The 24,391-nt window shown below is 36.9% G+C and overlaps 2 protein-coding genes across 4 annotated transcripts; one reads left to right on the top strand and one right to left on the bottom strand.

Moving 5' to 3' along the window:
• rab44 (RAB44, member RAS oncogene family) lies at positions 1 to 16,702 on the top strand. 3 transcript variants are annotated; one of them, XM_027146417.2, is made up of 10 exons: positions 1 to 155; positions 974 to 1,960; positions 14,983 to 15,020; positions 15,208 to 15,359; positions 15,448 to 15,570; positions 15,663 to 15,744; positions 15,827 to 15,941; positions 16,112 to 16,210; positions 16,368 to 16,444; positions 16,536 to 16,702. In XM_027146417.2, the coding sequence occupies exons 2-10, from the start codon at positions 992 to 994 to the stop codon at positions 16,624 to 16,626; spliced, it is 1,746 nt and encodes a 581-aa protein (XP_027002218.2). In that variant the 5' UTR covers positions 1 to 155; positions 974 to 991; the 3' UTR covers positions 16,627 to 16,702. The 3 variants fall into 3 exon arrangements, with proteins under 3 accessions (XP_027002218.2, XP_047669376.1, XP_047669375.1); XM_047813420.1 differs by having other exon boundaries at positions 974 to 14,866; positions 15,454 to 15,570; XM_047813419.1 differs by having other exon boundaries at positions 974 to 14,866.
• entpd8 (ectonucleoside triphosphate diphosphohydrolase 8) lies at positions 16,336 to 23,388 on the bottom strand. The gene is made up of 10 exons (XM_027146484.2): positions 23,207 to 23,388; positions 22,752 to 22,881; positions 22,498 to 22,615; positions 22,198 to 22,348; positions 19,706 to 19,865; positions 19,373 to 19,603; positions 18,737 to 19,003; positions 18,363 to 18,473; positions 18,107 to 18,241; positions 16,336 to 17,303 (listed from the first exon to the last, which is right to left on the bottom strand). Exons 2-10 carry the CDS (start codon positions 22,875 to 22,877, stop codon positions 17,109 to 17,111), a joined length of 1,494 nt encoding a protein of 497 aa, XP_027002285.1. The 5' UTR covers positions 22,878 to 22,881; positions 23,207 to 23,388; the 3' UTR covers positions 16,336 to 17,108.
• Positions 23,389 to 24,391: the final 1,003 nt, after the last annotated feature.

Here is a 24,391-nt window from a genome sequence, read left to right as displayed (position 1 = left end):
GTTAGCAGCAAAGGAGGAAGCTACACGTTGGGCAATAATCAGTAGATGCAGCACCAAAGGAGTCTTTAACAAAAAAGACTCTGCCATCTTCTTGTTGCTATAGGACATGTAGAAGAGAACAATTTCCTGATAAACATCTATCGAAGTCATCTAGGGTAGGTCGCAGCATGTTTTTCTTAGAGAGCTTTTAAGAACATACGAATATTATATAGTATTGTATAGTTATGTGAGTCTGTCAATTTCTGTAAAAATTAAAAAAAAAATTAGCTTATGTTCCATCTTACATTGAAACTGAATTGAATACATAATATAATGTATGTGTTTCAAATTACAGTGCAACACTGTACACAGTTTACAAATTCTTTATTTAATTTAAAGATTTATTTGATATAGCAAATGTCATGAGATACTAGATGTCTGCTTGTGTTAGATTTGATTTAGCACTGAGAAAATCTGAAATGTGTATTGTAGATTGCTTTATTTACTTTACGTTGGGTAGAATTTTTAAATTGTCCTACTACTCAGTATCTGCCACTAAAATGTCAAGTTAAAAAATATAGCAATTTGATTTCATTTGTCTAGTAATACCAATAGCACAATAATGTATTATTGAAACTCTATGTTAATTATTATGCCTATCATTCTTCTTAATTAAGTTAATACATAACAGAATTAAACATTCTTAAAAAAAATACTAGACATTCTCTGTTCTAGACATTACTGCAGCCACAGTTATTTCACTTTATCAGAACACAAATCTAGAAATGCTAGAAGTACAAACGTCTGCACCAGGGGATGTCCACATTACCCAACTCCAACCCCCACACAATTCTTACATTATATTTCTGTTGCTCTGCATGCATTAGTAGAATGAGTCATATACTTAACCTTTAACATTCATGGGTTGAAGTATAGTTATATGATGCATCATTAAATTCAACTCTGATTAGGTACACTTTTTGTGTGATTTCAGGGCAAATTGTGAAGAATCATGTCAAGCAGAAAGAGTAAGAGGGGCCAGAAACTTGGCTCCTCTCGGCGTAACAAAAATCGGAACCAAGAAACTGAAGAAAAAGACAATGATGATGGATACCAAGACCCTGGAAAAGAGGAGCCTGAAAGTGAGTGTCAGTTTCTCACAGTTTCTGAAAACCAATCATCTAATGAGTCTTCACTGCTTCATCCTGATCATCCAGTTGTAGTTTGCACCAGCCCAAGCAGTTCAGTCCTGGAATTTTCTCCTCAACCACAGTCAAAGGAATTTAATGTTGTATTGGGACAAGCTGATATAACAAGTAAAAAAAGAAAAATGGGATCAACTCGCAAGGGCAACAGAAACTTCAAATTTGAAGAAATTTCTGAGGATGAGCCAGAGCACAGAGTACAGCTAACTGAATGTACTAGTGAAAATGAAGGCAATAGCAAAAATGCTGAATACCAAAACTTAGAAGCAGCCCTTCAAAGCAAACACATGGACATCTCTTCTTCTGAACCCAACCAGCTCCATGAGGCAGAATTCAGTCAAGTTTTAATGCATGATCAATCCAATTTAAATTGTATCATTAATGACACACTGGAAGTTACTGAGGTACAGTCAGCATCTTTGATATATGAACATGAGCATATGACAGAATTCAGTCAAGATTTAAAGCATGATCGGTCCAGTTTAAATGTTATGGTTAAGGACACACTGGAAGGTTCTCATGCTGAAAATATAATACAAGATGAAGTTACTGGAGTACAGTCAGCATCTTTGATATATGAACATGAGCATATGACTGAAGATGACAAAATGTCTACAGTTATATGGGAAAATGTTAATAGCAAAGCAAGCACAGAAGATGAGAAGACAGTTGAACACTGCCTTGAGCATAAGGATACATCTTTACAGCTAACTGAGGAGACCATTTACAAGTCTGAAAGTACAGAAGTCAGAGAGGATACTGACGAGTATAAGGAGGTAAGTGCAGCTTGGGATAGAACAGACAATGATTCATATGAAGGGCTCACAGAAACAAACTTAAACCAAACAATGGTGCCATATACAAACATCATTTCACACCTTAAAATGAAAGATCAAGAACTAGGAACATCTTCAGAACAAATCCTTTCAGATGAATTCCAATTCCAGGGTGACAGTGAAATTAAGTGTTACAGAGAAGAAAAAAATGATCTTTCTGAGGCCAGATGTTGGACAGGAAAAAGTAGTGCAGATGAGAAAAAAGGCAATGCTAAAAATGAAGTGGACATGCATTATAATGAAGAAAAATATAGAGACACGGGGACAGAGGGAGAGGTAGAACATGATGACATGCAATCTGCAAATTCTAATCAGTTGTTAATCTCTAAAGTAAGTTTCACAAATATGTTAGATTCTGTGACAGAATCTGAACTAATATCTGCTAAAACACTGTATGGAGCAACAGAATCCAACAAGACATGTAACCTTCAACATAACAATCCTAAGGAATTTACAACTGCATTAGAGATGCAGTCAAAGGAAGGAGATTGTTCAGATCAGATGCCTGAGAAGGTAGACGAAGATAGATCTGAATTTTCAGACATAGAAACTGAGGTTGCTGGGGAAGAGAATAATGACATAAAGGAAGAAATAAAAGTTATTTCCACAGAAAGTTTTAAAACGGAGGATTTTAAAAGAGTGGATGATGAGAAGGATGGCATGTCCACATTTATGAATGAGCTTGAAATGGCATCAGTCATCACAAATATTCAAGATCATGCTATTACAGGGCAGGCATCTATAGTAATCGAAGATCATGGTATTGAGAGTCCTGATAAAATAAGTACCTGCCCTTGTCTTGATTCAGTGGAGCTCATTCATGAAACCCAAGTCAAATTAGACATGCCAGTGTATAATCCCATACCTGATCAGAAGCAAAACATGTATGACGAATGTCAAGTATATCCATCAAATGCAGAGCAATTTGAAAGCACATTTCCAGTTGTTTACATTCAGGAATCAATACAGGTTCAGGATAATTCAGCATCAGAAAATGTGAGCTTTAGCCGCTCTAAGAAAAACAAGATAGATTCATTTCAAAGGAATCTTAATGGACAAAACTCAGGAGGTGACCAGAATGCAATGGAGGAAACCATCCAGGTGCAAAGCTTAGAAGAAAGTACACCTGTCTCAGAGGATGAAACACTAAACTTCACTGCCGAAACATGTTATCATCAGTCACCAAATATGATAGAACCTGAAGCAAAAAAAATAGATGAAAATGTGATTAAAGCTGAACATCTGGTTGATACTGAGGTCCTCAAAATGCAAAGAAGAACAGAAGTGGCTGAAAGTATAATACGAAATGAAGAAACAACATGCGGGGGAGACAAGCATAATCAACCCATATCATTAGAAGATCCCCGTCAAAATACTTATCCAGATTTGAAATTGGAACAGTCAAAAATATCGGAATGTACTGAGATTGTTACTGATAGAATAAATACTGACCATACCGTGACTTTTGCCGAGCCTATAGACACAGCTGAAGTAGAACAACTGCTAGAGGAAAAGATTCTACAAGCTACCCCTACTCCTATTCCGAGCTCAAACAGTAACAGTAGAAAAATGGGATCAATACACAGGACTCTTAGAGAAAAGAAAAACGAAAAAGATAAAGAGGAAGATATGTATGTAGAGGAGAAAGATACGGCTTTCACAAAGAGATCTACGTTATTAGGTCCAGATACTGCAGCTAGTGAAGAGAAGGATAATGATAGAAAAAAAGAAATAAATGCTGGCCACAGAGAAAAATGTACAACAGAAGCAGAATATACACAACAATATATGTATTCTGAAATATCCTCTCAGACTGTTTTATCCTATCAAACTACAATCAAACATTCATCATCTCTAACAGAGCATACTGATTTCCAAAAAGATGATAAAAATAGTATAGAGAATTTGGAAAGTAAAAATGCAGAAATCCAGCCACAACCTCAGACTAGGAAAAAGAAAAAAATTGGATCAACACGGAGACCGAGTGGAAGACACCAACCACCTCCAGAAGGAGAGGAAGGAGAATGGAAAGAGCTGGAAAATGCAGAAGAAATTGAACATCAATTAATAACTCAAGATGCTGCATCAAGCCTGATCAATGAACCACAGAATACTATGAGTGAGGTGACACCTAACATCCATGACTCAACAGTGACAACTGAACAAATAGAAATTATTACCACAGATGTAGAAACAGGGACTGGAGGAATCGATGCACCACCTGCCATTTTATCAATTGAAGTTGATCAGATTAACACTGTGGTTTCTCATGAGGTAGGCACTGCAGGAGGAATCGATGCACCCCCTGGGATACAGGTTATTTCAGACATGCAAATGAACACAGAAAATATTCATACAATTGTGCCTGATCAGGACCAAAACATAACACAAGAACAGTTAGAGAATCTTACAAACTGGGAATCAGAACAAGACCAACCTGAAAGCACAAACCCATTGCTTCAGGGACAAGAATCACAATTGTCTCAGGTTGAAGTGATAAAAGAAAATGAAAACACACAGGAACAAAAAATGGACCAAGACAGTACAAACGCTGGGGTTATCAAGGCACACAATAATGATACAAAGGAAGAAATAAAAGCTGGTCCTACAGAACACTTTACCGAAGAGGACATCACAAGCGCATGTTCACAACAATATGTGCTTTGTGAATTAACCTCTCAAACTTCTGATCTGGGTTTAGCTACAATTGAATATCCTTCACCTGCAACAGAGCATCTGGATTTCAAGGAAGATGAAGCAAATAGTATAGAAAATGTGGAAAGTAGAAATGCAGAAATCCAGCCACAAACTCAGACTAGGAAAAAGAAAAAAATTGGATCAACACGGAGACCGCGTGGAAGACACCAACCACCTCCAGAAGGAGAGGAAGGAGAATGGAAAGAGCTGGAAAATGCAGAAGAAATTGAACATCAATTAATAACTCAAGATGCTACTTCAAACCTGATCAATGAACCACAGAATACTATGAGTGAGGTGACACCTAACATCCATGACTCAACAGTGACAACTGAACAAATAGAAATTATTACCACAGATGTAGAAACAGGGACTGGAGGAATCGATGCACAACCTTCCATATTATCTGTTGTCGTTGATCAGATTAACACTGTGGCTTCTCATGAGGTAGGCAATGCAGAAGTACTGACTGATACCATAGAGCAAAAGGAAAAGTCAGCAGTGCACGAAGTGAAGGATTCTGTTGTCATGCATTTAGATGAGCAAGAAATGGCACCAGTCCTCACAAAAATACAGGACGATGCTTTAATAGAGCATGTGTCCTTAACAGTCAGAATGCATGATAATGAGATTCCTGATAATGAATGTGCCAGTAGAGCTAATGTTCATTCTACATGTGAGAATGTGGACAATAGCAATGCAGAAATCAAGACGCAATCCCAACCTAAGACAAAGAAAAAAATTGGATCGACACGGCGACCACGTGGAAGACACCAACCACCTCCAGAAGGAGAGGAAGGAGAATGGAAAGAGCTAGAAAATGCAGAAGAAATTGAACATCAATTAATAACTCAAGATGCTACTTCAAACCTGATCAATGAACCACAGAATACTATGAGTGAGGTGACACCTAACATCCATGACTCAACAGAGACAACTGAACAAATAGAAATGATTACCACAGATGTAGAAACAGGGACTGGAGGAATCGATGCACCACCTGCCATTTTATCAATTGAAGTTGATCAGATTAACACTGTGGTTTCTCATGAGGTAGGCACTGCAGGAGGAATCGATGCACCACCTGGGATACAGGTTATTTCAGACATGCAAATGAACACAGAAAATATTCATACAAGTGTGCCTGATCAGGACCAAAACATAACACAAGAACAGTTAGAGAATCTTACAAACTGGAAATCGGAACAAGACCAACCTGAAAGCACAAACCCTTTGCTTCAGGGACAAGAATCACAATTGTCTCAGGTTGAAGTGATAAAAGAAAACGAAAACACACAGGAACAAAAAAAGGACCAAGACAGTACAAACGCTGGGGTTATCAAGGCACACAATAATGATACAAAGGAAGAAATAAAAGCTGGTCCTACAGACCACTTTACCAAAGAGGACATCACAAGCGCATGTTCACAACAATATGTGCTTTGTGAATTAACCTCTCAAACTTCTGATCTGGGTTTAGCTACAATTGAATATCCTTCACCTGCAACAGAGCATCTGGATTTCACGGAAGATGAAGCAAATAGTATAGAAAATGTGGAAAGTAGAAATGCAGAAATCCAGCCACAAACTCAGACTAGGAAAAAGAAAAAAATTGGATCAACACGGAGACCGCGTGGAAGACACCAACCACCTCCAGAAGGAGAGGAAGGAGAATGGAAAGAGCTGGAAAATGCAGAAGAAATTGAACATCAATTAATAACTCAAGATGCTGCATCAAGCCTGATCAATGAACCACAGAATACTATGAGTGAGGTGACACCTAACATCCATGACTCAACAGTGACAACTGAACAAATAGAAATTATTACCACAGATGTAGAAACAGGGACTGGAGGAATCGATGCACAACCTTCCATATTATCTGTTGAAGTTGATCAGATTAACACTGTGGCTTCTCGTGAGGTAGCCAATGCAGAAGTACTGACTGATACCATAGAGCAAAAGGAAAAGTCAGCAGTGCATGAAGTGAAGGATTCTGTTGTCATGCATTTAAATGAGCAAGAAATGGCACCAGTCGTCACAAAAATACAGGACGATGCTTTAATAGAGCATGTGTCCTTAACAGTCAGAATGCATGATAATGAGATTCTTGATAATGAATGTGCCAGTAGAGCTAATGCTCATTCTACATGTGAGAATGTGGACAATAGCAATGCAGAAATCGAGACGCAATCCCAAACTAAGACAAAGAAAAAAATTGGATCGACACGGCGACCACGTGGAAGACACCAACCACCTCCAGAAGGAGAGGAAGGAGAATGGAAAGATCTAGAAAATGCAGAAGAAATTGAACATCAATTAATAACTCAAGTTGCTGCATCAAGCCTGATCAATGAACCACAGAATACTATGAGTGAGGTGACACCTAACATCCATGACTCAACAGTGACAACTGAACAAATAGAAATTATTACCACAGATGTAGAAACAGGGACTGGAGGAATCGATGCACCACCTGCCATTTTATCAATTGAAGTTGATCAGATTAACACTGTGGTTTCTCATGAGGTAGCCACTGCAGGAGGAATCGATGCACCACCTGGGATACAGGTTATTTCAGACATGCAAATGAACACAGAAAATATTCGTACAATTGTGCCTGATCAGGACCAAAACATAACACAAGAACAGTTAGAGAATCTTACAAACTGGGAATCGGAACAAGACCAACCTGAAAGCACAAACCCATTGCTTCAGGGACAAGAATCACAATTGTCTCAGGTTGAAGTGATAAAAGAAAACGAAAACACACAGGAACAAAAAATGGACCAAGACAGTACAAACGCTGGGGTTATCAAGGCACACAATAATGATACAAAGGAAGAAATAAAAGCTGGTCCTACAGAACACTTTACCGAAGAGGACATCACAAGCGCATGTTCACAACAATATGTGCTTTGTGAATTAACCTCTCAAACTTCTGATCTGGGTTTAGCTACAATTGAATATCCTTCACCTGCAACAGAGCATCTGGATTTCAAGGAAGATGAAGCAAATAGTATAGAAAATGTGAAAAGTAGAAATGCAGAAATCCAGCCACAAACTCAGACTAGGAAAAAGAAAAAAATTGGATCAACACGGAGACCGCGTGGAAGACACCAACCACCTCCAGAAGGAGAGGAAGGAGAATGGAAAGAGCTGGAAAATGCAGAAGAAATTGAACATCAATTAATAACTCAAGATGCTACTTCAAACCTGATCAATGAACCACAGAATACTATGAGTGAGGTGACACCTAACATCCATGACTCAACAGTGACAACTGAACAAATAGAAATTATTAGCACAGATGTAGAAACAGGGACTGGAGGAATCGATGCACAACCTTCCATATTATCTGTTGAAGTTGATCAGATTAACACTGTGGCTTCTCATGAGGTAGGCAATGCAGAAGTACTGACTGATACCATAGAGCAAAAGGAAAAGTCAGCAGTGCATGAAGTGAAGGATTCTGTTGTCATGCATTTAGATGAGCAAGAAATGGCACCAGTCGTCACAAAAATACAGGACGATGCTTTAATAGAGCATGTGTCCTTAACAGTCAGAATGCATGATAATGAGATTCCTGATAATGAATGTACCAGTAGAGCTAATGTTCATTCTACATGTGAGAATGTGGACAATAACAATGCAGAAATCGAGACGCAATCCCAACCTAAGACAAAGAAAAAAATTGGATCGACACGGCGACCGCGTGGAAGACACCAACCACCTCCAGAAGGAGAGGAAGGAGAATGGAAAGATCTAGAAAATGCAGAAGAAATTGAACATCAATTAATAACTCAAGTTGCTGCATCAAGCCTGATCAATGAACCACAGAATACTATGAGTGAGGTGACACCTAACATCCATGACTCAACAGAGACAACTGAACAAATAGAAATGATTACCACAGATGTAGAAACAGGGACTGGAGGAATCGATGCACCACCTGCCATTTTATCAATTGAAGTTGATCAGATTAACACTGTGGTTTCTCATGAGGTAGGCACTGCAGGAGGAATCGATGCACCACCTGGGATACAGGTTATTTCAGACATGCAAATGAACACAGAAAATATTCATACAAGTGTGCCCGATCAGGACCAAAACATAACACAAGAACAGTTAGAGAATCTTACAAACTGGGAATCAGAACAAGACCAACCTGAAAACACAAACCCATTGCTTCAGGGACAAGAATCACAATTGTTTCAGGTTGAAGTAATAAAAGAAAACGAAAACACACAGGAACAAAAAATGGACCAAGACAGTACAAACGCTGGGGTTATCAAGGCACACAATAATGATACAAAGGAAGAAATAAAAGCTGGTCCTACAGAACACTTTACCGAAGAGGACATCACAAGCGCATGTTCACAACAATATGTGCTTTGTGAATTAACCTCTCAAACTTCTGATCTGGGTTTAGCTACAATTGAATATCCTTCACCTGCAACAGAGCATCCAGATTTCAAGGAAGATGAAGCAAATAGTATAAAAAATGTGGAAAGTAGAAATGCAGAAATCCAGCCACAAACTCAGACTAGGAAAAAGAAAAAAATTGGATCAACACGGAGACCGCGTGGAAGACACCAACCACCTCCAGAAGGAGAGGAAGGAGAATGGAAAGAGCTGGAAAATGCAGAAGAAATTGAACATCAATTAATAACTCAAGATGCTGCATCAAGCCTGATCAATGAACCACAGAATACTATGAGTGAGGTGACACCTAACATCCATGACTCAACAGTGACAACTGAACAAATAGAAATTATTAGCACAGATGTAGAAACAGGGACTGGAGGAATCGATGCACAACCTTCCATATTATCTGTTGAAGTTGATCAGATTAACACTGTGGCTTCTCATGAGGTAGGCAATGCAGAAGTACTGACTGATACCATAGAGCAAAAGGAAAAGTCAGCAGTGCACGAAGTGAAGGATTCTGTTGTCATGCATTTAGATGAGCAAGAAATGGCACCAGTCCTCACAAAAATACAGGACGATGTTTTAATAGAGCATGTGTCCTTAACAGTCAGAATGCATGATAATGAGATTCTTGATAATGAATGTGCCAGTAGAGCTAATGTTCATTCTACATGTGAGAATGTGGACAATAGCAATGCAGAAATCGAGACGCAATCCCAACCTAAGACAAAGAAAAAAATTGGATCGACACGGCGACCGCGTGGAAGACACCAACCACCTCCAGAAGGAGAGGAAGGAGAATGGAAAGATCTAGAAAATGCAGAAGAAATTGAACATCAATTAATAACTCAAGTTGCTGCATCAAGCCTGATCAATGAACCACAGAATACTATGAGTGAGGTGACACCTAACATCCATGACTCAACAGAGACAACTGAACAAATAGAAATGATTACCACAGATGTAGAAACAGGGACTGGAGGAATCGATGCACCACCTGCCATTTTATCAATTGAAGTTGATCAGATTAACACTGTGGTTTCTCATGAGGTAGGCACTGCAGGAGGAATCGATGCACCACCTGGGACACAGGTTATTTCAGACATGCAAATGAACACAGAAAATATTCATACAATTGTGCCTGATCAGGACCAAAACATAACACAAGAACAGTTAGAGAATCTTACAAACTGGGAATCAGAACAAGACCAACCTGAAAGCACAAACCCATTGCTTCAGGGACAAGAATCACAATTGTTTCAGGTTGAAGTGATAAAAGAAAACGAAAACACACAGGAACAAAAAATGGACCAAGACAGTACAAACGCTGGGGTTATCGAGGCACACAATAATGATACAAAGGAAGAAATAATAGCTGGTCCTACAGAACATTTTACCGAAGAGGACATCACAAGCGCATGTTCACAACAATATGTGCTTTGTGAATTAACCTCTCAAACTTCTGATCTGGGTTTAGCTACAATTGAATATCCTTCACCTGCAACAGAGCATCCAGATTTCAAGGAAGATGAAGCAAATAGTATAGAAAATGTGGAAAGTAGAAATGCAGAAATCCAGCCACAAACTCAGACGAGGAAAAAGAAAAAAATTGGATCAACACGGAGACCACGTGGAAGACACCAACCACCTCCAGAAGGAGACGAAGGAGAATGGAAAGAGCTAGAAAATGCAGAAGAAATTGAACATCAATTAATAACTCAAGATGCTGCATCAAGCCTGATCAATGAACCACAGAATACTATGAGTGAGGTGACACCTAACATCCATGACTCAACAGTGACAACTGAACAAATAGAAATTATTACCACAGATGTAGAAACAGGGACTGGAGGAATCGATGCACCACCTTCCATATTATCTGTTGAAGTTGATCAGATTAACACTGTGGCTTCTCATGAGGTAGGCAATGCAGAAGTACTGACTGATACCATAGAGCAAAAGGAAAAGTCAGCAGTGCACGAAGTGAAGGATTCTGTTCTCATGCATTTAGATGAGCAAGAAATGGCACCAGTCGTCACAAAAATACAGGACGATGCTTTAATAGAGCATGTGTCCTTAACAGTCAGAATGCATGATAATGAGATTCCTGATAATGAATGTGCCAGTAGAGCTAATGTTCATTCTACATGTGAGAATGTGGACAATAGCAATGCAGAAATCAAGACGCAATCCCAACCTAAGGCAAAGAAAAAAATTGGATCGACACGGAGACCACGTGGAAGACACCAACCACCTCCAGAAGGAGAGGAAGGAGAATGGAAAGATCTAGAAAATGCAGAAGAAATTGAACATCAATTAATAACTCAAGTTGCTGCATCAAGCCTGATCAATGAACCACAGAATACTATGAGTGAGGTGACACCTAACATCCATGACTCAACAGAGACAACTGAACAAATAGAAATGATTACCACAGATGTAGAAACAGGGACTGGAGGAATCGATGCACCACCTGCCATTTTATCAATTGAAGTTGATCAGATTAACACTGTGGTTTCTCATGAGGTAGGCACTGCAGGAGGAATCGATGCACCACCTGGGATACAGGTTATTTCAGACATGCAAATGAACACAGAAAATATTCATACAAGTGTGCCTGATCAGGACCAAAACATAACACAAGAACAGTTAGAGAATCTTACAAACTGGGAATCAGAACAAGACCAACCTGAAAGCACAAACCCATTGCTTCAGGGACAAGAATCACAATTGTCTCAGGTTGAAGTGATAAAAGAAAACGAAAACACACAGGAACAAAAAATGGACCAAGACAGTACAAATGCTGGGGTTATCAAGGCACACAATAATGATACAAAGGAAGACATAAAAACTGGTCCTACAGAACACTTTACCGAAGAGGACATCACAAGCGCATGTTCACAACAATATGTGCTTTGTGAATTAACCTCTCAAACTTCTGATCTGGGTTTAGCTACAATTGAATATCCTTCACCTGCAACAGAGCATCCGGATTTCAAGGAAGATGAAGCAAATAGTATAAAAAATGTGGAAAGTAGAAATGTAGAAATCCAGCCACAAACTCAGACTAGGAAAAAGAAAAAAATTGGATCAACACGGAGACCGCGTGGAAGACACCAACCACCTCCAGAAGGAGAGGAAGGAGAATGGAAAGAGCTAGAAAATGCAGAAGAAATTGAACATCAATTAATAACTCAAGTTGCTGCATCAAGCCTGATCAATGAACCACAGAATACTATGAGTGAGGTGACACCTAACATCCATGACTCAACAGTGACAACTGAACAAATAGAAATTATTACCACAGAAGGGCAAACAGGGACTGGAGGAATCGATGCACAACCTTCCATATTATCTGTTGAGGTTGATCAGATTAACACTGTGGCTTCTCATGAGGTAGGCAATGCAGAAGGACTGACTGATACCATAGAGCAAAAGGAAAAGTCAGCAGTGCATGAAGTGAAGGATTCTGTTGTCATGCATTTAGATGAGCAAGAAATGGCACCAGTCGTCACAAAAATACAGGACGATGCTTTAATAGAGCATGTGTCCTTAACAGTCAGAATGCATGATAATGAGATTCCTGATAATGAATGTGCCAGTAGAGCTAATGTTCATTCTACATGTGAGAATGTGGAAAGTAGAAATGCAGAAATCCAGCCACAAACTCAGACTAGGAAAAAGAAAAAAATTGGATCAACACGGAGACCGCGTGGCAGACACCAACCACCTCCAGAAGGAGAGGAAGGAGAATGGAAAGAGCTAGAAAATGCAGAAGAAATTGAACATCAATTAATAACTCAAGATGCTGCATCAAGCCTGATCAATGAACCACAGAATACTATGAGTGAGGTGACACCTAACATCCATGACTCAACAGTGACAACTGAACAAATAGAAATTATTACCACAGATGTAGAAACAGGGACTGGAGGAATCGATGCACAACCTTCCATATTATCTGTTGAAGTTGATCAGATTAACACTGTGGCTTCTCATGAGGTAGGCAATGCAGAAGGACTGACTGATACCATAGAGCAAAAGGAAAAGTCAGCAGTGCACGAAGTGAAGGATTCTGTTCTCATGCATTTAGATGAGCAAGAAATGGCACCAGTTGTCACAAAAATACAGGACGATGCTTTAATAGAGCATGTGTCCTTAACAGTCAGAATGCATGATAATGAGATTCCTGATAATGAATGTGCCAGTATAGCTAATGTTCATTCTACATGTGAGAATATGGACAATAGCAATGCAGGAATCCAAACGCAAAGACAGCATAACAAAAAGAAGAAATTTGGATCAACACGGAGACCACGTGGAGGACATCAACCACCTCCTGATGGCGAAGAAGAAGAATGGAAAGATCTTGAAAATACAGAAGAAATACAATGCATTGATCATGCAGCTAGTTCAAATTTGCTTACTGAGTTACAGAATGCTATAAGTGAGTCACTTGATACCCACTGTACTAAAAATTTAAATGCCAGTCAATTAGCATATCCCATTCAACTTATTCCTGAAACACAAGCTAGCTTAGACATGCCAGTTGTTTCTGAACAGTACCATACAATGTTTGAAGAACCTTTAGAGAATCCCAAAAATAATGAATCAGAAAAAGAGCAATGTGATAGCACATGCCCAATTGTTCATATGCAGGAATTAAATTTGGCCCCTGATTATATGGCAAAACAGAGTTCAGGAGATAGTAACTCTGGGAGAAGGAAGAAGATAGGTTCAACTAGAAGGAGTCTAAGAGTAATAAAAGAAAAAGAAAACATCCAGGAAGAAACAAGAGGAGAAAGTACACCAAACTCAGCGAAAGATAATGGGCAAAAAGGAGCATACCACTTAACTGCCGAAATATCTCTTCAATCCATACAAACACATTCCGATCCAATAAATATCATAGAACATGAGGCAGTAGAAATGGGTTCCATTTGCAAGAATCTTGAGGAAGGACAGAGTAAACAAGAAGCATGGCAAAGATCTACAGATATGAGCCCAAGACATGTTGGAGACTATGATAAAAAATACTTAAAATTAGTATCAAATGAAGACATCGTTAACCCAGAGTCAAGTTCTTGTGACAAAAAGGCAAGCATACAAGAGTACAAAACAAAAATTCACCATAAACTTGATCAGTCAGAAGGCTCCCTTCTTAGTGAGATAGAGCTTTACCTGAATAAAAGTTTTGAAAATACCCTATATGCTACAGCTCTTAACCCAAATATATCAGAATTTTCAGAACCAATGTTTGAGGGGTCTCTCCAGCCACCATCATCTCAAAACCCTCAAATTCATATGGAACAGAGTTCTCCAGCAAGAAAGAGAAAAATGGGGTCAAGTCGCAAGATGCCTAGAAACAAGCATGAAGAAAAAACACCCTATGAGAGCGAAGGGTCTGAACAGGAAAAAGAGAATTTGGACAAGAATAGTGTTAAAAATAGTGAACCTAAAATAGAGGCAAAGTCAGTTGAGGAAACAGAAGGCACAGAAGACATGAAAGAATCAGCTGAACTCATGTCTGAAGTCCAAGCTCTTTCTGAAATAAATGAGAGTAGTACACAAGTCACAGAACAACCACTTCCAGAAGGTAGACGAAAGTTTGGGTCCAGACGTACAACGAAGGGATGCAGTGGTCTAGGTGCATTTACACATGGTGATTATGAAAGCAACCAGGAAAACACAGATATTCAAATGACTAAGGACTTAAGGGTATGAATGTAATATCTCTATTCATATTTGTTTATGTTTTACTTATTTAAAAATATATATATATATATTATTCTGTACTTTTCATTTGATTAAATTTAACCTCTTGTATTTTGCAGGTTTCTGATCCAATCTCTCACCAGGTTTCTGAGGCAAGGTATACAGTAGATGAAAATTCTCGGACATTTTCTTGTTTGTTATTTTAACGAATCACATTTCCTTAACTCTAATGTCTGCTTAATCGGGTTGTTATGCTCATTATGGATATTGCACAATCTGAATTGTACAAACTGCATTTGTTCATTACTATTTTGCCATTATAATTGTATTGCTTTTTTTTCCAGACCAGGAACTGAAGAGGTTACAAAAGTGAAAGATACAAATATATCTCCTGAAGCTGGCCTTGTTTCTCTGGATAGCAATAGGAAAACTTCACCATCTGTTGTCAGCACTGGAATTAGACAGAAAATAGACTTTGAGCAATGGAATGAGCAAAGTGAGTGCAGAAATTTAAATAGAAGTTCTGTAGATTGGATAGGAAATGGTGTTAAACAGTCTGTAGCAACATAAACCTACTTGTGTAGTTCCAGATTTTGGACAATTGGTATATAACATTGTGATGGTGGGAAACAGCAGCGTGGGCAAGACGTCCTTCATAAAACGTTTACAGAGTGGACATTTCATCCCCGATTACAGCTCTACTATTGGTGAGTCTGAGGATTTCATTTAAATGCCTTGTGACTATCTAAATGATCAAAACTGAGTGTTTAATTGTGTTTCTGTTTATTTATGTATACAGGTGTTGACACCTTTGTTCATACTGTTACTTTGGGTAGTAAAACAGTCAAATTGTATGTGTGGGACACCGCAGGTCAGGAGAGGTAAGAAAACAACTAACCCTCATAAACAATCAAAAATATCCAGTGTGTTTTTTTATTTAATCTATGAAAATATCAATTTCAGGTATCACAGCATCACTAGGCAGGTTTTCCACAAGGCCCAGGGGCTTCTTCTGATGTATGATATCACATCATCTCAGAGTTTCCATGCTGTTCGTGCCTGGATCTCCCAGATTCAGGTTAGTTTATCATTGTATGAAACAATAGAGAATAATGAATGAACGAATTTGAAAGAATCTTAATAACCTTGAATCCCATAAATAATACAAGAAACCTTTCTTTAAACAAGCAATTCACAATCTTCAATTTACAGCCCTTTCCTCTATTAATTATAAATAATTCTGCACAGGAAAATGCTCACCCTGATGTCATCTTGATGTTACTTGGCAACAAAAACGACTGTGCTGATCGAGAAGTCCAGCTACAGGAAGGGGAGACTCTATCAAAAGTACAGTGATAGAAATAATGACCATCTCACTTATCAACTGTGTAGATATTAGATTAGTGTTGATATATCACTTTCTAGTCTACATAAGAACACTGCTGAGCTTGTGTGAAGAAAAATAAATCTTGTAAGACACTGTTTCATTTTTTAATCAACACAGGAATATGACATTCATTTTATGGAGTGCAGTGTTGCAACTGGTGAGAATGTGTCAGAATCTCTGAAGACTCTAGCATGGTAAGACAAGAAATGCCTATTAACACATTTTTTATATTTTATTATGAAACAACTTGCTTGCTGCTTACTGTGTGTTTCGTATTTTCACTAGGTTACTGATGAAACAGAGAGTGAGGAAAGAGGAGGAACATAAAACATTACAGCCAAAGCCTCAACAAAATAAGAAGTCAGGTTGCTGTTGAAAACTCTTTTTCTGTACACACACACACACACACACACACACACACACACACACACACACACACACACGCATTTTATCAAATACAGTATACAATATGCATTTAAAAATTGTAATAAGATTTTAAGAAAATATTATAGTATATTCACTGCATTTTTCAAATATTTTGGTTGTCTTCATTCATTTCAATCCATTCTTAATAAGCATACATTATTTAATTAACATAATTTTATGTGCTTTGTGCTGTTCCATGAAAATGAACAATTCTACTTTTTCTGATTCTACTTTACATTACAGTTACTTTTGTATTATCTTCCTGAGTTCATTGTAAGGCAGAATGTAATTTTATAACTACACTTGTAAGTTATATAAACTTGTATTGGCTAATATGAACTGAATATGTAAACAACTCAAATTAAGCTGAGAAATAAAAATGTAATTTATCTCCACCCTGGTTTAATTCACATAATTATATAATGTGCATCGCTATGTGGTTGGACCCCACACACAGAACATGATAATAATAAACAGGCTGAGAAAAAGTGCAAAGACAATGAAGAAAACCTCTGCTGCCCATTGACTGGTCTGGACTCCTGTTACCACTAGAGGGCGGCTAGAGGGAATCAGATTAGTGAGGTTCAGCATATAGCCCAGAGTCCAGCCTATGTCAGTGTCTGCCACCTGTAAGGTAAACATCACCAGTGTTGACATTCTGTAATTTTATAGCAATGTATTTTATATTTTTTTCATTTACTAGCATAAACTCAAAACTCAGTTAGCAAGTCAGAAGTCTATGCAGACAAAACTGTGAAATGTTTTACATTGCTTTCACACAAAATGCATGAAATGAGCACATTTTCCAAAATCTATGAACCCTTTTGTCATTCACATTTCATCAAATTTTGTGTAGTTTTGCAGTAACCATATTAAAATATATCGAAATTCTCAGAATATTTACAATAAAATTCAATAATAATCATTCCCAACACATAACACCAGTAATAATAAGAAAAAGAAGAAGAAAAAGAAAAAAAAGAAAAAGAACTTTAGTACAGTCAATAAAATGAAAATATGTTATTCCTATTCTATAATGAAATACTGTTTTTCATTATGGAATATTTATGTGAAAAATGTATATGCTGCGTTTATGTGTAATGCTCCCTGCTGTTAGTGTTTTTGGTCAGTGTGTTATGAGTGATTTTGTTTTCTAAGTGAGAATTCTTGCCAGCAATGTGGTAAAATGAGCGAATTTAGAGACATGTATAATATCAGTTTGAGCAAGTTTTGGGACATTAACTGTTTGGCCAAGATTCATGTTGATAATGCAGACTGCATGAAGAGTTTTGAAAACATGCATTCAGTATTGTCCTATACTTGTAAGAAATTGAAGAAAGAAAGAAAAAACAAAAAAAAAACAACTGTTACCTACCTGTCACCAGGTACTAACACAATTATGTTATGGTATGATTTTCTGTTATGCAAACCTGTTTCTGAAAAGAGATTTTATCCCAGTTGGTCTCGAATTTATATCCTTTGAGTAGAATAACCATGATATAATGACCAGAAAAACAGTAATCTCTAAGGTACTTCTCCTTCACCTTTGGATATTCTGCCACAAGCTGAAAAAGGGAAAAATCATTGTAAGAATTATAACTTCTATCATAAGTACTTACCCAAATTTGCTGTTTTTCCTATGTCCATTGGTAAAGGCAAAGAATTATGAGAGATGTGATTACTCACTGTCATCCAGGTTTTGTTGCAGTAAGATTCAATAGTAGAATTGACAAGAGACAATGAAGCCTTTGGTGCAAGACCAAGGAAGTCAAAGGTATAGAAGTATGCAGAGAAAGCCTGAAATGTACAAGAAGTGGATTTTTTTTGTATTGATACATCAAATTACAAAATCATTGTTACATTACATGTAGAGCAAGGATGCTCAATAATCCTTGTTCTAACCCTATACAATAAATCACTAAAGATGAAGAGTTTAAGAAGAGAAATCAGATCAGATCAGGGAAATTAACCTTTACTGGATTTTTGTAAATAAATCAATAATTTAGATATAATTGAAAAATGATCGTTTGAAGTCTAGCAAACAAATAAACAATACTCACAAAAAACTGTCCATTAACAGGAGGTTGGTAAACTCCATCAAATCCACAGTCTGGGTAAAGCGAACAGTTTGTCACATTTACAATAATTTCTATCAGTGACATACAGAGTGCAGAATCACCAGTCCCTGAAAAAGTGACTTGTGCCAAGGGATCATACGGGGTTGGCTTAACCACACAAGGAGAGTCATAAATGTCCCCCAGCTTTACTGTAAGATTGTAGCCTCTGTGGTAACATGGATGCTGTATAACAGAGGAGGGGCTGAAAGTCTAAAATGAATAAACAGACACAGATGATCTGAGCTCATTACAACTGTAACATGCTTCAAATAAACAACCATGAAATACTTTTCAAGCAGACAAAAACAACTCATTATATATCTATATGAATATTACCTGAATTATGTACATTACATTATGAATGTACATAAAAAAGTTTATCATTATACCAGCAATAAGATAAAAGAATAATAGGAAAGAGTACTCTTATCTCTAGTACTATTAAGGCCTTTAATCTTCACACTATCAGCCTGTTCAATATATTAAACTTTATTGTATGTAATGCTTGTATAATGACAGAAACAGTTCTTTATAGGCAATTACAAATAGTAACTAGCTATTTGCTATAATTGCACTAACCTTCTGAAGATAAGCGTTGAGCTTTTTCAGGGCTTGATCTTTGCCATAGCACAGGTAACTGTGTGTGTACAACTGATACCTGTAGCTATAGAGCTGGAGGTCAAAAGCAGACTGTGCGTCTTTCACTGGATCTTTTGGTATGAAGGAAATCTGTGTGGATGCACCACCTAAGTCTAGAGCTCCTAAAATAGTCCCAGCTTTAGGGTGAATCCATTTACCATCGAATTCATACTGTTTAAAATAATAGTTTGGAATTGTGGATTTAAGCAAATATCATAAATAACTAAAATAAAATATAATAGCATTTTGTTCTTATCATAAAGAAACCCTTACCTTAATGAAGCCCTCCAAAAGATAATTGATAGTGATCCAGCCATAAGCTCCTTCTTCCATTCCAGTGATAATTCTGGCCCCACGGAAATCAAAGGGATAACTCTGCATACTTTTGGTCACTTCGCTGAGTATTTGGTCTGACAGAGTTTTGTTTTGTAAACTGTGGAACACAGACATAATAAAAAATGTCAGATATGTTTTTTACTCTATTTATTTTACAAATGTCTGAGGTCAGCTGACCATCACAGGTATTTGTGTGATTTCGTCATTCCTGATTGAATCCCGCTTGCTTAAATGTTTTAAAATAATCAACTCTTCAGCATTGTCATGCCAAAAAAAGATTTGGGATCTAAAGATTCAATACAAGGAAATTTGTGAGTGTGATGCTCAGGTGTCCATATAAATTAGCTTTAACATTAAAGGATAAGGATTTCGGGACTTTAATTAGGGTTATCTGACTTACATTTGAATGGCGTTAACACATGGCTAATAGAAAGTTTTAATCCACAAAGAGACTAATAAAAATTGCTAAACAAAAAAAAATGGCAACAACACCACAGTGCTGCCAAATTCTTAACTCTCAACCAGGTTTGTGATTTTATGGAAATAAATAACTGAGTGGGTTGGTGTGGCTCAAAATATTCTAGTCTTCTTATAGCAATGATTGCATTTTTCCCTTGTTTTCTCTTAAATTTCATCACCTGCCAACTCCCGAAATCTAACAGCCACAATACTGTTCAAAATGCACCAGAGCACAAGGTAACACACTCAGAGGAAAGTGCTATCTGCCTATTTGAGCATGGTCATGGTTCTGCCTGCCGCAGTTGGGTATGGTATCATTAAATGACTTTTTAAAATAAATGTAATAATGACAATTTGTCCTGCCTTGATGCCCGATGACGCCTGCGATAGGCACAGGCTCCCCGTCACCCGAGAAGTTCGGATAAGCGGTAGAGAATGAATGAAAACTTGTCAATATGTATAAATAAATGATACCTTAGCATGTGAAGATATCTTTAATAAAGTAAATGTTATGTAATATTTCTCATTATAAGATAACGATAATATAGAAAACAAAAAAAAAATCTTAAAACCTATTTCTAGACATATTTACTAAATTTAAGTTTATGAGTGCCTTAAACCATTGGCAGGTAATTTTGCTGCTTTCTTTTAATAAACACTTGAAATAAACATTGTTCTGCTCATAAAATAAAACTAATTCCAGCTTGAAATGGGTAAAAAAAAAAAAAAAAAGTTGCAAGGCAGCTTTTTTATGTTTTCTTTGTTACGTGTCTAATAACAAACATTATAAAATATTTTATTTAACAAAGAAAAAAAAGAAGAAAATAATCTGCATTAAATGGAGCTACTGTATATATTGATAAATAACCTTAAAATATATAAATAATAAAACACTTTTGGCACACCTACTTATCAATAGGTTTATTATTTCAGTTCATTGCATTCATTATTGATATTATTTCTCTCCATGACCATATTCTTTACATTTAGATGTTCCATAATATTCCAAGATATTATTTTAATATTTCAACCTTCATGAAGGACTGAATGGGCTTCGTGCACTATTCCAAAATATGCTCACAGACCATCCTTTAGTAAATATGTAGCAAGTCAGACTGGCTTCGATTAACAAACATTTTATTTGTTAATGGCTTAAGGGCATCTGTAAATCAGGTGATAAATGTCTGACAATAAAATCTGTCTTTTTGAGGTGTATTTGAGCTGAAGACAGCTTCTAGAACAGTTCAAATCCAGGAGCCTTGGATTTTCATTAGTTTTCAGGATGTATTTCTAAAGCTACGGTGAAGGTATTATCAGCAAATGGCAAGTCAATTCTATAATGGCACAACAGTGACAGAAAATGTTATGTATGTGTCATTCATATGTCAGTAAATACCATCTTATTTATTGTCTTAATATTCTTGTTTTTTATATAGATAATTTGGTCAAATTAAAAGTCTTGAATGTCTGAGGCTACTTCAGTGTCATTGTTGTTCATGTATTCATAAAATCATAACTGGGTACCATATTATGAGTAACATAATTTAAGAACATGATTATGATTAAAATAAACAATCAGTACAGACTGGATAAATGGCATGTCAAGCAACAGTATCTATGCAGTAGGTAGGTTTTATAAATTTGTAAAACAGTAAACTTCAACATTATATAACTCCTTTGCCTTAATGTTATGCACATAATATCAGATTATCAGACTTACTTCACTACAACTTATCTCTTTTCATAGTCATCTTTTTAAAATAATCACATTTTCCCATAATGAGTAACCAGAAACATATTTTAATATGCAGTAAAATACAAATAAACTTGTGAAATAGTTCTCATTTCTTGATATATGGCATTCCTGTTGACTTGCTGTTTCTTGTGTAAAGAATGTCATGTGATCATTCCTATAACCCTTCAAACTGAAATCAAATATGCCAAAGGATTAATAAAGGAGAGACTCTGACCTAAGAAGTCGCATGCCGGCCGTGGCTCCCAGGTAGGCAGGCGTTACCCTTTGCTGACTTGCAGGGACCGTTGCCATTGCAATATCTAAGCATTCTCTTAAGCTCTCTCCAGCACCAGCTGGATTGGTAACATAACTGGATATGCCATCACCTATAAACAGAGAATTGTTCTCATCCACTATTTGTGGTGCATTAGAATGACCATGGATGGGAAAATGCACCTTTTCAAAGTCCTGTGATACAGACAAAAATAAATGGTGTTCTTTTGTTAGTAACAACGGATATTCTACCGATTTCTACCTTTGACGTCACAAAGAAGAGTCTGAGAGACGATTCCTGTGTTGTTTTCTTTGTTCCCTGGCCACTGATAAAGGAAGAGTGCTGTGTGAGAGGATCCTGCATCAAACACCATCCCATACTGAAGAAATCATACAAAGCAGTTAACTCACTTACTTTTACAAAAGCTTACATATAATGATACAATGTTAAATAATGTTGAAATGAATACTCTGAACCATATGACTGTGATTGATTCAAACAATACGAGTTGTGACCTGTGTTGAGTATGGCAGTTCTGCACTTTGACGATTAACAAGAGCGAGGATTAGCGCGATGATGGTCATGCATGTTATAGCTACCAGTGCAACGCCTAGTAGCACAGGTTTTAACTGTAGTTTCATATCTCTGTACAAACACACACAAGCATCCTGTCAATGCTGGGGCAATTCAGTAAGATGAACAGATGATCAATATGTGTCAGAAATGATAAAATTATATGACATTTAAAGTATTCTGTTAAAAAGTCTGTGTCTATACAATGTTTTTTTTTCTTCTTTTAAACAGAACATCAGTTGTAATATACAAACAAACTTGGACTCCACGATGAGTCAACTATAAGTTAACTATTAATCCTAAGCACCAGAGAACTACAGTATGCTAGTAAAATACTGGTAGGAATGTTGAATGGCACGTCAGTGACAGATCACAGAGAAAAGGATTCTTTGCTTACCTTGTGTAAATCTATAGTCTTCCCTGAGTGATAAGACAAATTAAATTGACGCTTGGCAAACTTGGTACTATACACGTAATAGTACAATATACCGTTCACACCTTCACTTCACAAACATCTTCTGACTACTGATTAAACGCTTCCTCTTTCCCAGACTGCTTCCAACTACTCACACACACATGGACACACATACACACACCCTGCTGGCTGCATCAAGCTAAAGACTATTGTCCCCATTGTCTACATTAAAGTATTAAATTTGTTTATAAATGATTACAATATTAAATCAAAATAGTTGAATAATTTAAGAAATATAAAACATTTTAATATTTCTTTTTGATATTAAATTGCCCACACTGCTTTTATAAAAAAATAAAGCTTTGTGGATTTTACATGTAACAGTTATATATATATCGTAAGAAATTACAGATTGTATGCACACAGATTCCACTCCAAGATACATGTCAGAAAGAGCTGATTCCCAAAAAGTCTTACATTTCATAAGGTGATACATTTAGAGCTCTCAATCAGTGACCATCACTAAAAAATGGGAACATGACCATGATTAACATTTAAAGACAATATGTGCTAGACGATAATGTGTGATGCACACACATGGGAGACAATCAATGCACGTTTAAAGTGAAACCCCATTTAATCTACAAATAGGAAAAACAGTACAAATTCTTGAGCAGGATTTGTCCTGTTTCTTCTTGACTCCTATGAAACCAAAGTACTTCATGTATTTTGTCACTGCTACACTGGAATGCTCTGTGTAATGATCTGTGTGTTTTAAAAATAAAGGTTGTACACAAAAGCTGAGATTTGTGTTTTGGAAAAAAATAATGTCTAAACAATAAATGGGTTTGAGAATATACAGGACATATTTGAAATAAAAATTAAAAATTCCAAATATTTTACTGATTATTTTATACAAATGTATTCACAGATTATATCGGAAAATACTGATAGCTTTGATATGGGAAACAGCAGCACAATAAGCTTATTTGGCTATTCAATCAGCTCCCAACGAGATCCACAATTTACATTCCACAAAAGCTCCCTCCTACTTGTGTACCTCTGACACAAAGAAAAGTGTAATCTTCCCCAGTCATGCTCAATTATAAATTACTGCTAAAAAAAAGTGGGGCAGTGCGAAACGGATCATACATCAGATTAAATTTC

Source organism: Tachysurus fulvidraco, chromosome 5, assembly GCF_022655615.1.
Source record: "Tachysurus fulvidraco isolate hzauxx_2018 chromosome 5, HZAU_PFXX_2.0, whole genome shotgun sequence".
Lineage (NCBI taxonomy): Eukaryota > Metazoa > Chordata > Actinopteri > Siluriformes > Bagridae > Tachysurus > Tachysurus fulvidraco.
Note: the sequence above shows the minus strand (reverse complement) of the source record. Positions and strands in the feature narration are given on the sequence as shown.